We start from the raw sequence: 15,804 nt of genomic DNA, 5'->3' as shown, positions 1-15,804 counted from the left end.
ATAAATCAATCAATAAAATATAAATAATAAGATATTACACTTTTATTGAGTATTTAATCAAATAAAAGAAAAGTCAAAAGAGTAATAATGTAATTAATTTAATTTAAGTCAATAACAATTATAAAAAAAAATAAAAAATTGTGCCAGCTGTTTTTCCTTAAAAAACGTGCTTGGAGCTTTTTTTTTTTTCCTTAAAAAACGTATGCAACAAATTTCTCAAAAAAAATAGGTACAAATGGGATTCAAAACCGCAACATCAGCCTTCTAAAGTTGCCCTCCTACCGTGGCATCACAAGCCAATTTTGTTCTGTGGGTGACACACTTTATATTTATATAAATATTATATGTATATACCTATGTATATATAAAGTTTCCGTCAAAGTTCGGGAGTGACGTGGCACCCCACAGCCCTTTATAGATCCACCACTGCCAACGATCAAATGATCTACTAACATTCCCCACTAGTGTAATACATATGTGTTGGTTTGCCAATAAAATATTTTGGTCCCAAAATACCATTATGATAAATATTTGGTGCTAAAAGCTGAAAAACAAAAACAAAAGGGACCAAGAAGTAAATAAAGAGAATTTAAAGAAACAGTAGCAGTAGTAGCGAGTAGGTTACAAAATATATATATGAAGCAAAGAATCTGAAAAGTGGACATGTTAACTACTGTTAAGAAATTGAGTTCAATATATATGAGACTAGTTTTACCTTCACCTTCTTCATCAACTTTTCTATCATTTGGTTCATCAATTTCTGTTTTCACACCGCCACGTGGCACCCAATTCTTGCGTTTAAACTTTCGGTTCAGGTTTGTTTTCTGCTCGTTTCTTGTTTTTGTTTATCAGTTTGAAGTGTGTTGTGTTTCAGTATTTTAAAGTTTGGATTTTGGATTGTGGGTGTTTAAGCTTTTTGCTTAATATTAGTTAATACTTATAATAATCAGTGTCACTGTAATTTATTTGAAGTGATTTGTGTTTCAGTAGTAGGCTGAGTTTATCATTCGAGTTGATATGCAACCCCTTGCATGAACAGATGGATGTATAAACTTTAGAGGCTGTTGAAATGTTCGAATTTAATTTGTGGTACTTTATCTTGTGACTGTTAAAACAGAACAATGGCGTCTCACGTTGTTGGATATCCTCGTATGGGGCCCAAGAGAGAGCTTAAGTTTGCGTTGGAATCTTTTTGGGATGGGAAAAGCAATTCTGAGGATTTGGAGAAAGTGGCAGCTGATCTTAGGTCATCTATTTGGAAGCAGATGGCTGATGCTGGCATTAAATATATTCCAAGCAACACCTTCTCGTATTATGACCAAGTCTTGGACACAACTGCTATGCTAGGTGCAGTTCCACCAAGATATGGTTGGAATGGTGGTGAGATTGGTTTTGATGTCTACTTCCCAATGGCTAGGGGAAACGCCTCTGTACCTGCCATGGAAATGACAAAATGGTTCGACACCAACTAGTAAGTGACGGCATTTCACTCAAATGTTCAACAACTTAGTGTGCTTTGAGATCTTACTGTGTAATGGCCTGTTTATATGAGATTCTTGTTCTTGGATGCAGCCACTATATTGTTCCTGAATTAGGTCCAGATGTTAAGTTCTCCTATGCATCTCACAAGGCAGTTAGTGAATACAAGGAGGCTAAATCTGTAAGTTTATGACTCATACTAATTTTTTTTATTTTCCTTATTGCAGAGGTATATCAAATTTAAATGGTAGAAGCCACATGTCAACTGTATTAACTGAATCTTTTAGAATTCTTTGGTGTTCTGATATTGTTCAACCCTTTGTTTTTGCAGCTCGGCATTGACACAGTCCCTGTCCTCGTAGGTCCAGTTTCCTTCCTCTTGTTATCAAAAGCAGCAAAAGGTGTTGAAAAGTCGTTTCCTCTTCTATCACTGATTGAAAAGATTCTTCCAGTTTACAAGTAAGAGCAGATCAATTCTCAATTCTGTAGTTCAGTCATGTATACTATCTAAAACGTTCACTCATTGGAACTGGCTTATATCTTTCTGCTCATTCAGGGAAGTCATTGCTGAACTAAAGGCAGCTGGTGCTAGTTGGATTCAGTTTGATGAGCCTACTCTTGTTAAGGATCTTGATTCTCATCAATTGCAAGCATTTTCTCATGCCTACTCAGAATTAGAGTCATCGCTTTCTGGATTAAATGTCCTCATTGAGACATACTTTGCTGATGTTCCTGCTGAAGCTTTCAAAACAGTGACTTCTTTAAAATGTGTTACTGCACTGGGGTTTGATCTAGTTCGTGGATCGAAGAATCTTGATTTGATCAAGAGTGGTTTTCCTTCAGAAAAGTATCTATTTGCCGGAGTAGTTGATGGGAGGAATATTTGGGCTAATGATCTTGCTTCTTCTCTCAGTACCTTGCAAGCTCTTGAGAACCTAGTCGGAAAAGGTAACTGGTTGTAACTGCATTTTATTACGTTGAATAGGAAAATGTGAGTCCGCATAGTTTCTCAAGAAACCTAAAAGTTTATTTATAATTTTTGGACATGTACCAGTAAAGTTAGTCCTCAGTTTGCACTCTGCTTTATCCAAAAGTAAAGGAATGTATTAAAATTAGTGATATCCTTGCAGCTATATAATTGTTTCAATAAGTGAAAATAATATAGGTCTGTGCATGATCAGAATTATATGAGCTGACACTATTGGGCATTTCTTTTCTTCAGACAAGCTTGTGGTCTCCACCTCCTGCTCGCTTCTCCACACTGCAGTTGATTTAGTGAATGAAACTAAGTTGGATGAAGAAATTAAGTCATGGCTTGCATTTGCTGCACAAAAATTGGTTGAAGTCAACGCGTTGGCAAAGGCGTTGGCTGGACAAAAAGACGAGGTATCTTGACATATTTTTGTTAATCATCTACACGGAAAATGAATCATAATAGTGGATCAGGCAAATATAAATCTAGAACATGTGATATTTAAATAGTAATGAATCTTTAAATCGTATTACTGGTCATATTCGATTAAGTTTAGCCATGCTGTATGCTGTATTGCTGAGCACTTAAATTTTAGTGTTTATGATATTTAATGGATCTGTTGTACATTATAACTGTGTGGACCTCGATACATTTCTTTACCAGCAATTAAGTTTCATATCATTATTTAAAACTTGGTTAATATCGCCCTTTGCTGCTGCTGTTTCTGTCTGCAGGCAGTTTTCTCTGCTAACGCTGCAGCTCGCACATCCAGAAAATCCTCTCCCAGAGTGACCAACGGGGCTGTGCAGAAGGCTGTAAGTATACTCAGGTGTTTTATATCCATCTTATTATAGTTTTAGCTCTTTTGTATTATCAACTTATAATCCGCCTTTCATGTTCAGGCTGCTGCTTTGAAGGGCTCTGATCATCGCAGAGCCACAACTGTCAGTGCAAGGTTGGAAGCTCAACAGAAGAAGCTGAGTCTTCCGGCTCTTCCAACCACTACCATCGGTTCTTTCCCTCAGACATTGGAGCTTAGAAAAGCTCGACGAGAATACAAGGCTAACAAGTTAACTATCTACTTTTGCAATTATTCCGTTAACATGTTGTTGTTTAAGCCTGCATATTAATTAGTTTTTCCCTCCGACTATTGAAGGATCTCGGAGGAAGATTATGTCAAATATATTACGGAGGAAATCAGCAAAGTAGTCAAACTCCAGGAGGATCTAGACATTGATGTTCTTGTGCACGGAGAGCCAGAGGTGAGAAACATCAGTCATGTTTAATTGCCTGTAAGGTTATGCCGAAGAAGCTGAGAACCCTAACATTTCATCATCAAAATGCAGAGAAACGATATGGTCGAGTATTTTGGGGAGCAATTATCTGGTTTTGCTTTTACAGCCAATGGATGGGTTCAATCTTATGGATCTCGCTGTGTTAAGCCACCAATAATCTACGGTGATGTCAGTCGCCCAAAACCAATGACTGTCTTCTGGTCTTCACGGGCACAGAGCATGAGCAAGCGCCCAATGAAGGGAATGCTTACAGGACCTGTTACCATCTTAAACTGGTCTTTTGTTAGAGATGACCAGCCGAGGTTTGAACTTTTAAGCTTCAACACAGTACATATCTTTCTTAATCCCGCACACATCTAATTTCTAACTGTTTCTTGTTGCTTTTTTAGATTTGAGACTTGCTACCAAATTGCTTTGGCTATTAGGGATGAGGTTGAAGATCTCGAGAAGGCTGGCATTAATGTCATTCAGATCGATGAAGCTGCTTTAAGAGAGGGTTTACCTCTTAGAAAATCCGAGGAAGCTTTCTACTTGAACTGGGCTGTACATTCATTCAGGATTACCAACTGTGGTGTTCAAGACACTACCCAGGTCTGTATTTATTAGATGAATATAATTATGTGTTGAAGTGTATTGTGCTTATCTACTTCTTCAAAATTTCCTCCCTAATGTTTCCCGACATGTCCAATGTCCAACAATATTGCAATGATGGGATCGAAAGATTCATAAGCAACTTCTGATGTGTGGAATTGGAGCTTCGTTCCTAAATCCTAATTGTTGTCCGGTAAAACTAATAGGTAGGTAGAATTGAGGGGCATTTTGTGTTATTGGTGGAAGTTATTTTCTTTGCCCCTTGTGCTTTGGTAGTAGTCTGGGTTACACGCGCACTTCACTAGTTCAAACCCTATATGGATTTAAGCAGAGAAGGGTAGAGGGGCAAGTCAGTATGCATCGAGTTTCAAATTGTGCGCCAGCTGGCTCTCAAGGATTTCTTGATTATACTAAAGGTAGCATTTTCATTCTTTTACATAGTTTTAATGATCTTTGCCATTTGTTGTGACAGATTCACACTCACATGTGTTATTCAAACTTCAACGACATCATCCATTCAATTATCGACATGGATGCTGACGTTATCACCATCGAGAACTCCAGGTCTGACGAGAAGCTTCTTTCTGTGTTCCGAGAGGGAGTGAAGTATGGTGCTGGCATTGGCCCTGGAGTATACGACATCCATTCACCAAGGATTCCATCAACAGAAGAAATAGCTGACAGAATCAGCAAGATGCTTGCAGTCCTTGATACCAACATCCTCTGGGTCAACCCCGACTGTGGCCTCAAGACGCGCAAGTATACTGAAGTTAAGCCTGCACTCAGCAACATGGTAACAGCTGCTAAGCTTCTCCGCGACCAGTTGGCCAGCACGAAATGAGCTTGACTTACCATAGTCGATCCAACTTGAAGTGCCGTTTGAAATTGCCATGGCTGTTTGTTGCAGAGAAATAATATGTAGGTTTCTGAGTTACTGGCAAATTGTCTGAGGTTTGCTATATTGGCTCCTTTTTCATCATTGCTTCTTGTATTTACCCCAGTAGAAGTAGGAAAAATAAATTTCATAGTGCCATTCCATTTTGATGGTGTCCCACCGTTCGACACACCTCATCTTCATCCTAATCGTCACCTTGTAGCCCGCATCCCCACCACTCCATCTCATAATATTTGTCTAGATTATATATAAATATTTTTTGCTTTATGTATTGAATTTTGAATCCAAGATAATAAGAAACTATATCTAGGGGTGTGAGCTAATGATCAATAATTTGGGTCGACAACAATGAGGTCACATGTTCAAATTTCACTTGATACGTGTTGTTGGTGGGAGGTGATATGTATTATGTGGAATTAATCGAGGTGGTTCGAACATTGCTATTATTAAAAAGAAATTTAAATTAAACATTTAAATTTCCTTCCCATCATGCACACCCTGATTGTAAAGTGATTCAATGAATAACTAAACCATAATCTCATCAAACTATATTATTAACCTATATGAATCTTTTACTTCCATTTTTGTTATTTTTTTAAAGTTAAAGTCTATATAAATTACTGTAGTTCTTTTTTTCCTTTTTTCATTTAATTGTATTTTCTTTAAAATCACGATAGTAATTTTTTAACACAGTGGAAATTAAAGTGTGGCAAAGTACGGGCCACGTGGCAAATGACTTGTCCTGATCCATGAAATTATTTATATTTCCTGAGCAATTTCACATAGTTTGATTACTTTAAATATCATACAAAAAAATATTTTACAACTTTAATATTACAATGAGTATAGTTAATCAGATAGAAATTAACACATGTTAAAAGTGACTGCCAAATGGTACATTCACAATATCAGCTTGCAACAGTACTTTTTTGTTCCTCCTTTGTAATAGTACTAAAACATGGACCACCAACATATGTTGTTCAAGAGACTGTTTTTTTCTTAACCAGAGATTTCGGGTTCGAGCCCTAGTATGAAAAAATTCTTGGAAGAAAACGCTTCCCACAGAATGGGACCCTACACAGCGAGAATCTGGAATAGTTGGGTTCCAATGCGGGTAGCCCAAATGGAGCTCTACACGCAGTGGTGTAGCTATAGCCACCCCAGGGTGTCCAACTGTTAAAGTTGGACACTGTTGACAAAAGCTATGCCTGGTAATTGGTATCCATTTCAATGAAGGAGTTCTGAGTTTGAACCCCAATTAGCACAATATTTTTTTGTTTTATTTTGACAGCCACACACCATTATTCTTGGATATCCTTAATAAAATTTCTCGGTCTGCCACTGCCTGCATGACACGAATCTGGAATAGTTGGGTTCCAATGCGGGTACCGCACACACCATTATTCTTGGATACCCTTATTAAAATTTCTGGCTCCACCATTGCCTACACGGCATGAATCTGGAATAGTTGAGTTCCAATGAGATATCGGACACCAGGTGGAAAACCAAAATAAAATAAAATAATACTAGAACATGCAGAAGATTATGGGGTGGGGGGGGGTCAAGATTCTCAATGCTCAATGCATGAACCATGAAGGAAACTTGTGTTTGTGTGGGGGGTGGGTGGGGGTGTGTGTGTGTGGCATTTCTATGTGTACATATAGAAAAGGAACTTGAAAGCATAAAAACTACTACTTAGAAGCAGAGAAAAAAAATGTACAAGTCAAAGCTGCAAGAATTGTGTCAAAACAAGAAATGGGCACTTCCAAAATATTGTTGTATGAGAGATGGAGCAGATCATAATCCAAAATTCAAAGCTTCTGTTGTTGTCAATGGCATCAATTTCGACTCTCTACCTTTGCGCAAATCATCAAAAGAAGCACATAATGAAGCTGCTAAGTTTGCTTTTCTTCACTTTACTAATGGTATATATATACATATGAAGTATCTCTTAAAGATCATGTTTATAAGTGTTTGTTTTGATTATGTTGATGCTTGTTTACAGGTTTGAGCTATATGTTGTTCAGATTCTTCAAAAATGTTGCCACGTCAGTGTTGGATCCTCCAAAAAAGATCGGACATGCACCTGTTGGCATTTTTGAAGAGTTCGAACAACGTAGTGTTTCACATAGAAGCTCTGGTTTTATACTTTTTCTCTTGAACTTGTGAACTCAAATAGTCAAATATGGTCTGATTTTCTTCCAAGTTTGTTATAGACAAATCACTTTTTTCTCTTTTTTACTTTTCCTTCTTTTTCACATTTGAAGTTTGTTTAACTCTGTCACATAGCAAGTCCAAAGTCCCGGATAAAGGAGAAGGGGTACGTTTTAATTTAACTAAGATGAATATGTTAAATATTGGATTTATTAGGAGAGTGGAATGGATACAGAGATTTCATAAAACCGACCCCTATTAGTTCGTGAGTGTGGCATTTATAGTAGATTGATTGCTTGATTGACACTTGAAGTTCGGTGTGGAGAATGTGTCGTATGCTCTCATTTTCTCTTATTTTGTAGAAATGATATGCTCTCGTTTCCCCTTCTTGTATTGTTTCAAGAAAAGATGATGCATTCTTTACGTGTGGAACAAATGATGGGCTCATTAGTATTTAGTTTCACGCGTTTCTTGCTTGTCTAGGATTATCGATACATTACTGGTAGGAGAAAGAGCTTTAGAATAGCTAGAAAGTTTTGTGTTGTAAGCTTGTCCAATGTTCAAATAGAAAAATAGGTTCTGCCATTGCTGCTCTCGTCAGCTTATCAGCGTTGCATATGTAAAATTTATTACTACTTCTTTTTAAAATTAATTGGCCAGAGAAGGGAAATGGTAGAATAATGTGGTTTGAATTTGTATAGTAAATAACATGTTTTTTCTACGGATGGTTCACTTCCAACTGCAGAAGATAGCAGGCTAACAAAAATTGATGCAAGTCTGCAGGATAAAAGTACTTCTGAGATCAAGCAAGGTGAAAAGTCTAAGATGATCTTTCCGTTACATTTGATTACACTTCGATCTTTTGAGATTTCAGTGTCATTACCATTTGCGATTGCTGTTTAGACTTTAGTCATTTATGAATCTTTCATTTCTTTTTCGAAACTTTTTCTTTATGTTCTAAAACCTTGCTTGACTTGTAATTTCCTTTTTTCTTTAAAGTAACATCTTTCTCTACTTATTATTAGGTGGTTCACTTCTAACTATAGAAGATAGTGGACTAACGAAAACCGAGGAAACATGTCAACATCTGCAGGATCGTCTTAATACTTCTGAGATCAAGCAAGGTGAAGAGCCTAAGATAGTTTGCTGTTCCATTTGATAAATAATACACTTCATTTTTTGTTGTTGTTGAGATTTTGGTGTCATTACCGTTCGCCTTAAATGTCTAAGTTAGGTTGTTTTTGTTACAGAAGAGTCTCATTATCAGTACAAGACGAAGCTGCAGATGTATGCAAAAAGGAAAAACCTTGGTGTACCTGTGTACCGCAACAAAAGGATGAGTTCAGCTCAAGGTCTTTATTTCGAGGCAACTGTGACAGTGGCTGGTGAATTGTTCAAAAGTCCTGGAGCATACAAGAGTTCAGAGGAAGCAGAAGAATCTGCTGCACAGTTTGCATTAATGAAACTCGTAACCGTTGCCTTAGAAAAGGTATAGTCCCTTGTTATCTGAGTATATGTCCTATATGCACCGTCTATGATAAGCGTTACTTCAAAATGTTTACACTGTCAGTGTATGTAACTTGAATTCTAGCCAAGTCGTCAATCCATCTTGTTTGCTGCAAGTGTGTTCAGTTTTCGTTTTGGCAACTGGCATGGAAGTTTTCTCTTTTGTTCATTTTATTATCTTCGTTGCAGAGTAATACCGGCAGCTACAAGAGTTTCCTGCAAGAACTAGCACAACAAGAAGAAATTTGCTTGCCTAGATATAAAACAACCAGGGCCGGTGAGCCTCATAATCTGACATTCTTCTCAAGTGTAGAAATTGAAGCAGAAATCTTTCACGGGGATGGCGCAAAGTCTAAGAAACAGGCAGAAGAAAATGCTGCCAAGGTTGCTTATACAGCTTTAACAAAATGTAAGTATTCTTCTTCTACCTTCTGTATACGACTATACATGAGCCAATCAGACATTATAGGAAGGGCTAGTTATGGATATATACCATTCGGCCAACTAGTTTACCTCCGTTCAGGCTAACAGCTATTTGTCTTGAGATCAACTTATTGCAGTTGGAAGACTATTGAAAATTTTACTGTTCTACAGTATTTCGACATCTTTTCCAATTTCAGGCAAATCCATATATGCTGGTAATCTTTCAACTGTTTCCGCGGAGTTGGAAGGTGAAATTGTCAAAACTGAACCTATCATGGAATCACTGTCCATTTCCATTAGTCAAGAAAAATTCAGAGGTTTGTCTCATAGTTTTCACTATGTACGTGTTCCGACTAATGTGATTGTCTTATTATTAGTACTGGTTCTGATGCAACTAATTATTCATGCCTTTGACAGATGAAGAGGAGATAATTTACTCTAAACATACATCTCCAAAGTCCATAGGTGCTGATAAAGTTAATGCATCTTCACTTACGCTTGGCGTCCAAGAGCTCAGTGTCAACGAGAAATCCCCTTCTTCAGTGGAATCATTGCACCATTTGCCTAGTAAAACTACACCATCCAAATTTCCTACTGTCTTGAATGCAAATTCTAGTGCGAGGAGGACTGCAGAAACCAAAAGTTACCTCCTTTCCAACAGGTTCAGAGTTTACAAATCCATTCCAGACAGGGTCCTCCCCACGGGTACTATTGTACTTCCTATTGCTGAAGATAAGTGGGCTGTTGTGAGCTTGGAATTCCTCAATGAAAAATGTGGCTAATTATGTACTATTACAGTAGAAGCATGCTAGTTACGTTTATCGTCCTCTTATACATAGAGGCTAAACTAAATCAAAGATGATTATAGCTACTTTCTATTTAAAGTACTTGTATTAAGTGTTTTATTTTCTGAAACATTAAAGTGTTTGTGGAAGTTAAATGGTGCTATTCCGAAAAATGTGGCTAATTATGTATTGGAACTATCAGTTGTTCCCTTTTCCTACCTGAACTATCATCATCTATGTATTTAAACACACCTCAACTATCAGTTGTTCCCTTTTCCTACCTAAATTATCACCATCGTTCAGGTTGGGGAAGGGAACAACTGATAGTTGCGGTGTGAAACTCGTGAAAAAGTGATAGTTATGTTTGTGATCATTATCTCAATGAAAAATGACAATCATTAAATAATCTGTTAAGTAGCTGCTCGACCGGGCAAGCAGAGGCGAGTGCAGCCTATATACAAAGGATCCAAATGATGCAGACCTTTAGTGAACACACATGAAAAATGCAGATCATTTCATCTCATCAGCACTTATTGTTTATTCAAATGATGGTTTTATGATTCATAACAAATTGATTGAGTACAGTTTAGAAATGAAATTTAATGAGATCTTTCGTTGGCGACATAGAGGCTGATTCCAAGAACCAACAGACCAACAAGAGTCATTTTAATCACTTTACTTGGCTTCTTCAGGTTTGCAACCAAACAACTGGCATTTTTGGATGTTTCATCATCTGTATCATCATCAGTCGATTCACTTTCGGATTCACTGAAATGGGAAGAACTACTACTTGAACTACTATCATGTGATGGTAATTTTTTCTCTACGAGACTTTTAGCTTCTGTTTGCTCACTTGTTTTAGGACTAGTTTCCTTTGGTTCATCTTTAGCAGGGGTATCAATATCAGCATTGTCCTGTTTACCAAATTCGTCTCGTAAAGTAGTCTTCTGTCTTTTAGCTGCAGGGGTATTCTCAGCTAATGTGGCTGACAATTCCTTCTCCTTTTCCACTGTTGTTATCAGTTTTGGTTGTTTAACATGAAGAATTCCGTTTTCAAACTTTGCGCTGATTTTGCTTCTGTCACAGTTTTCCACAACAGGAAATTCCTTCAGAAACCTCTGCCATTTAGTCGGACCAATTGGCCGTTGTCCGCTGATCTTCAGAGTTCCTGTGCCGGCAAGTACAACTCTCAGCTGTTCCTTCTTGAAACCTGTGTATTCTCAATGTTCATTAGTCTGTAACTGTTATGCCATATGGTTTAGGGAATAAGTTATTGTCTCCTTATACGGTTTTGGATAATCTTCATTTCATGAGTTAGGCTCAACGTCCATAATCGTATATGACATTAATACGTTCCACAAGATAAAAGATAAACTCTTAGCTAGATTTAACCATACATAACAATAATCGCGTGTGATGTGAATGTACACAAGTGTTTTACATGCAACATTTTGGTTGGAGGTAAATCCAGAATTTAGAGTCAATGAATTATATGTCAATTTTTTCTCACAACGCGCACACAATAGCTTCTATCGGATTCATGTCTAGTCTAGATACGCCACCGATGGGATGAGGAGGAAAACAAATAATCAATGACTAAAAGAAAATTACCATGAAGATCAATGTGAATTGTGTCAAAATGTTCTCCATGAACCAGCTTTGATGATGGCACAAAATCTTCATATACTTGAGTTGGTGTAGTAGCTCCCTTTGAATTCATATTGTATCTTTCTTTTCTCTCTTTTGTTAATATGTAATCTTTTCTTGTTGATGAAAATGATTTAAGTTTGAAGTGTATATATATATACTTAGAAAAATTCACAAGAAAACTTTCTTGAGATGCTTTTTTTTTTGTGTGTGTTTTCTTTCAAGATACTTATTCCTTAACTAACCTTTTCTTTAAGCTATACAGAGTTTTCTTGTACATGAAAAAGAACTCCTAAATAGGGAACCTGAAAGTTTAGGTACAAGGTTTTGAGGCTCAAAAGTTTAAGATTTTGTAATTGGGGATATGGAAAGTCTATAATACAAAAGAAGGGAGAATATACCTTTTTTTTCAATAAGACATGAAACTTTACAAAGGTCTTAATATCCCTTAAGGTAAAAAAAATAAAATTGTGGGAAGTTAGTTTGTTCTTGAGTTTATATTATTATCTACATATATGTAGAGGTCGATTCAGAATTTGAAGTTTATAAGTTCTAGATTTTAGCTCTTTTAAGTTACTGAGTTCTAAATTAATAATTTGTATGTATCAAATAGTTTTTAAGACAAATACAAGGTTAGGACAAAAGCTACTAGCTAGGTTCTGTTGAATTTGTACCTTCTACTCTACCTTCGCCTTTGCACACATGTTTCAAGAATCATACTTCTAAGTATGATTTGGATAATGTGCTACATGATACAAGTATTGCAAACATAAATATACCTTTTTCATAAGGTTTGACATTCATTTTTCATGAGTATGGGTAACTATATTTAATTGGTTCGCTCAGTCAACGTTAAGGTATGGGGTATTGTGTCACGTCTCACCCCGGATTTGGGGTGTGACGAAACAATACTCAAGGAGCAATAGAAAAGTAGGAACCAGTTTGTCCTTTTTTCCAAAGTTTATAATGTAATGTATTTGAAATGAACTTTTAGCACTAAGAATTATTAGCATTGCATATATATGTAAAGTCAATTGCTTCTTATTGTGAGTTGAATGTAACCTGAACTCTCTTTTTGCTTAGTTATTACTACGGAAAGCTAGGTAAATTTCATATATGGTCACGTAACTATCACTTTTTCTTTTCACAACACAAAAATCATTTAACTTTGAGGATACTAACACAAAAATCACACGACCTGAAAATACTAACTTTCCGGTGGATAACTCATTTTTTTTCTCTTGTTGCACATAATTTTCAATTAGAAATCTAATGAAAAATGATCATCAGCAAATCCTATTTAGTGTGGTGTGAGAGGTTGGCTATGGTAGGTTTGAAGAGGGGTAGAGGTAGGCTGAAGATCATATTAGGAAGAGCTAATTAGACTGGACATGCACACTTGTAATTTATCAAGGACATGACTCTAGATAGGAGGATATGGAGGTCGAGGAACATGGTAGAAGGTTTGTAGATAGTCGAGTGCTATCGAGTTTCTTTTATCAATATAATTATTATTGCTCTCTTACAATATTATTCCTCGATCTTATTATTACATTTTGTTTTCCTTGCTTCGGTTATCATATTATTTGTTGTTTCTACTGTTCTTTTCTCCATTATTTTCTACATGACTTCTTCACAACTGTATTTCCTTTTCTTAGTGATTTTGATATGCTTTACTTTAGCCAAAAGTCTATCAGAAACAACCTCTCTACTACCTTCACAAGGTAGATGTCACGTTGCGTACACATCACATTCTAGACTTGGAAACAACCTTTCTACTACCTTCACAAGGTAGGGGTTAGGTTGCGTACACATCACCCTCTCCAGACCACAATGTGGAATTACATTGAGTATGTTGTTGTATATGCGCTAAAGATCAACATTGCACCTTAATTAGCAGTTATAATGGTTTTAAGATTCACAAACAAATTGAAAGATTACAGTTTATCATTTCCATTCACAATCATAGAAATTTCCCAACCGGTTTTGGCTACTGAAATTAAGACTCTTCTCATTCTTCAGCTTCGTTTGCAGACTTCATCACGTTGGCGACATAGAGCCCAATGCCAAGAACTGAAAGAGCAACAAGAGTCATTTTCATAACTTTCCTTGTCTTCTTCATGTTTGCAGCCAAACAACTCACATTTCCGATTGCTTCATCATCTGTCGATTCACTGTAAGAACTACTACTTGAACTGCTTTTAGCTTCTGTTTGCTCACTGTTTTTAGGATTGTTGGTCTTTGATTCTTCTTTAGAAGAGGTATCAGTACCAGCATTGTCCTGTTTACTAAATTCGTCTCGTAAAGTTGTAGTCTGTCTATTAGCTGCAGGGGTATTTTCAGCTAATGTAGCTATCAATTTGTTATCCTTTTTCGCTGGTGAAGTTATCATTTTTGGCTGTTTAACATGAAGAATTCCGTTTTCTAACTTCGCGCTGATTTTGCTTCTGTCACAGTTTACTGCAACAGGAAATTCCTTCTGAAATCTCCGCCACTTGTTCGACATCCCAACTGGCCTTTGTCCACTGATCTTCAGAATTCCTGTTTTGTTCAGTTCAACCCTCAGCTCTTCCTTCTTGAAACCTGTGGAATTTCAATGATACAAAACAATGTTTAAGGTTAACTAACAAAACAATGAAATGAATAGTACATGACTAGAGTTGCACGGCTTTGAAACACGTCACTAGAGTCTAAATGCATGTTTTTTCCTTATATATTAAACATCTCTTCCGTGTTTTGTCGATATGAGATTTTCCTAGGATGTTACATACTAATAGAGGGTGTATGTGACATTGATAGAAGGACTGACAGACTTCTAAGATGACAAGCAAGTTGTAGTATGTGTCCTCACTCCGTGTCGATATAAACTATTTAATGACTTAAGAGAAAAGGAGAGACCTGGAAGAGTAAGGTGAAGAGTGTCAAAATGTTCTTCTTGAACCAGTTTTGTTGATGGAACAAAATCTTCATATACTTGAGTTGGTGTTGAATCCATTTTCTATCTCTTTGCTTTATTTTTGCTAAAATTTGTGATCTTTGCTTCAAGGCTTTGTTCTTGTTGATGGAAAGGATTTAAGTTTGTAGTGTATATATATACACTTAGAAAAATTCACAAGAGAACTTTCAATGTTTTCTTTCAAGATACATATTCCTTAGCTAATTAATGGTTCATTACTTTGTTTATAAACCTCTTCTTGTACAATAATAATTAAAAAAAAATAAAAATTAAGAACACCTAAATAGGAAACCTCAAGTGTAGGAGCAAAGTTTGAGGCTCAAGGGTGTGTTTGCTACGAAGGAAAGTGTTTCTAGAAAATGGAAAATAAGTGGTTTTTATAACTTATTTTTTAGTGTGTGGTAAGTAAAAAGAAAATAGTGTCCCAAGAATATTTAGGTATAATCTAAGAAAATACGATGACATCGAACCCAAAAATACTATATTATGGAAAAAATACTATAATCGGGAGTTGGATCCGAAGTTATGGATGATAGTTGGGTCTTGGGTCAGGGTTGGGGTCGGTAGTCAGTTTTGCAAGTCGAGTTGGATTTTTGGTCGGGAGTCAGATCTCGGGTCTAGGACGAGAGTCTCAAGACCTGACTCCCGCCTCGAGCATGGACCAGGATTTGACTTCGATCCTAGACTTGACTACTAATTTGGGACCCAGATCTTGAGCTTGGTCCAAGACCCTACTCTCGACCTGAGATTTGACTTGAGACTCAAATCTTGAACTTGACCCTGACACTGACCCTTGAGCATGACTAGTGATCCTAATCCATTTCAAGATTCAACTTCCAACCTACACCCATGATCTGACCTCGATCCAGGTTGAGGTTGGGGTCCGGAGTCGAGGTCAGATCTCAGATTGGGTGGTGAGGTTAAAAGAGAGTTTTGTAAATGTTTTCCTTTCTATATGTAGAAAGTCATTTTCCTAAAATTTGAGAAAAATAAGTCCATTTGAAAAATAGTTTTAAAAACATTTAAGCCAATTAAACGTGATAAAAATTTAAAAACATTTTCTGAAAATTCTTCGTATTCATCCGTTCCAAATTTATTTG

The 15,804-nt window shown here is 36.6% G+C and overlaps 5 protein-coding genes across 5 annotated transcripts in view; 2 read left to right on the top strand and 3 right to left on the bottom strand.

Annotated features, from left to right (window-relative positions):
• LOC125817462 (protein ETHYLENE INSENSITIVE 3-like) overlaps positions 1-15,804 on the bottom strand; it is a 124,142-nt gene that overhangs the window by 34,147 nt on the left and 74,191 nt on the right. The window lies entirely within an intron of this gene.
• On the top strand, positions 660-5,541 carry LOC125817451 (5-methyltetrahydropteroyltriglutamate--homocysteine methyltransferase-like). Its single transcript, XM_049496990.1, has 12 exons — positions 660-815; positions 1,118-1,471; positions 1,573-1,660; positions 1,811-1,938; positions 2,036-2,427; positions 2,702-2,865; positions 3,187-3,267; positions 3,355-3,521; positions 3,609-3,714; positions 3,799-4,049; positions 4,137-4,338; positions 4,811-5,541. The coding sequence occupies exons 1-12, from the start codon at positions 664-666 to the stop codon at positions 5,177-5,179; spliced, it is 2,454 nt and encodes an 817-aa protein (XP_049352947.1). The 5' UTR covers positions 660-663; the 3' UTR covers positions 5,180-5,541.
• LOC125817540 (double-stranded RNA-binding protein 1-like) lies at positions 6,941-10,098 on the top strand. Its single transcript, XM_049497087.1, has 7 exons — positions 6,941-7,159; positions 8,113-8,198; positions 8,413-8,511; positions 8,638-8,876; positions 9,083-9,302; positions 9,514-9,633; positions 9,734-10,098. The coding sequence occupies exons 1-7, from the start codon at positions 6,948-6,950 to the stop codon at positions 10,096-10,098; spliced, it is 1,341 nt and encodes a 446-aa protein (XP_049353044.1). The 5' UTR covers positions 6,941-6,947.
• On the bottom strand, positions 10,637-11,821 carry LOC125817602 (inactive protein RESTRICTED TEV MOVEMENT 2-like). The gene is made up of 2 exons (XM_049497153.1): positions 11,713-11,821; positions 10,637-11,311 (listed from the first exon to the last, which is right to left on the bottom strand). Exons 1-2 carry the CDS (start codon positions 11,819-11,821, stop codon positions 10,701-10,703), a joined length of 720 nt encoding a protein of 239 aa, XP_049353110.1. The 3' UTR covers positions 10,637-10,700.
• On the bottom strand, positions 13,760-14,800 carry LOC125817617 (inactive protein RESTRICTED TEV MOVEMENT 2-like). The gene is made up of 2 exons (XM_049497177.1): positions 14,647-14,800; positions 13,760-14,331 (listed from the first exon to the last, which is right to left on the bottom strand). Exons 1-2 carry the CDS (start codon positions 14,741-14,743, stop codon positions 13,760-13,762), a joined length of 669 nt encoding a protein of 222 aa, XP_049353134.1. The 5' UTR covers positions 14,744-14,800.

This window comes from Solanum verrucosum, unplaced genomic scaffold, assembly GCF_900185275.1.
Source record: "Solanum verrucosum unplaced genomic scaffold, falcon-dt-bn FXZP01000434.1, whole genome shotgun sequence".
NCBI lineage: Eukaryota > Viridiplantae > Streptophyta > Magnoliopsida > Solanales > Solanaceae > Solanum > Solanum verrucosum.
The sequence above is the reverse complement of the archived record's forward strand: the minus strand, read 5'-3'. Positions and strand labels throughout refer to the sequence as shown.

Coding starts and splice junctions, on each gene's coding strand:
- LOC125817617 (XM_049497177.1), bottom strand. CDS start 14,743: ATGGATTCAACACCAACTCAAGTATATGAAGATTTTGTTCCATCAACA. Junction 14,332..14,646: donor TCTTCACCTTACTCTTCCAG/GTCTCTCCTTTT, acceptor GAAATTCCACAG/GTTTCAAGAAGGAAGAGCTG.
- LOC125817451 (XM_049496990.1), top strand. CDS start 664: ATGTTAACTACTGTTAAGAAATTGAGTTCAATATATATGAGACTAGTT. Junction 1,472..1,572: donor AAATGGTTCGACACCAACTA/GTAAGTGACGGC, acceptor TCTTGGATGCAG/CCACTATATTGTTCCTGAAT. Junction 3,268..3,354: donor ACGGGGCTGTGCAGAAGGCT/GTAAGTATACTC, acceptor TTTCATGTTCAG/GCTGCTGCTTTGAAGGGCTC.
- LOC125817602 (XM_049497153.1), bottom strand. CDS start 11,821: ATGAATTCAAAGGGAGCTACTACACCAACTCAAGTATATGAAGATTTT. Junction 11,312..11,712: donor AATTCACATTGATCTTCATG/GTAATTTTCTTT, acceptor GAGAATACACAG/GTTTCAAGAAGGAACAGCTG.
- LOC125817540 (XM_049497087.1), top strand. CDS start 6,948: ATGTACAAGTCAAAGCTGCAAGAATTGTGTCAAAACAAGAAATGGGCA. Junction 9,303..9,513: donor TTATACAGCTTTAACAAAAT/GTAAGTATTCTT, acceptor TTCCAATTTCAG/GCAAATCCATATATGCTGGT. Junction 9,634..9,733: donor TAGTCAAGAAAAATTCAGAG/GTTTGTCTCATA, acceptor TGCCTTTGACAG/ATGAAGAGGAGATAATTTAC.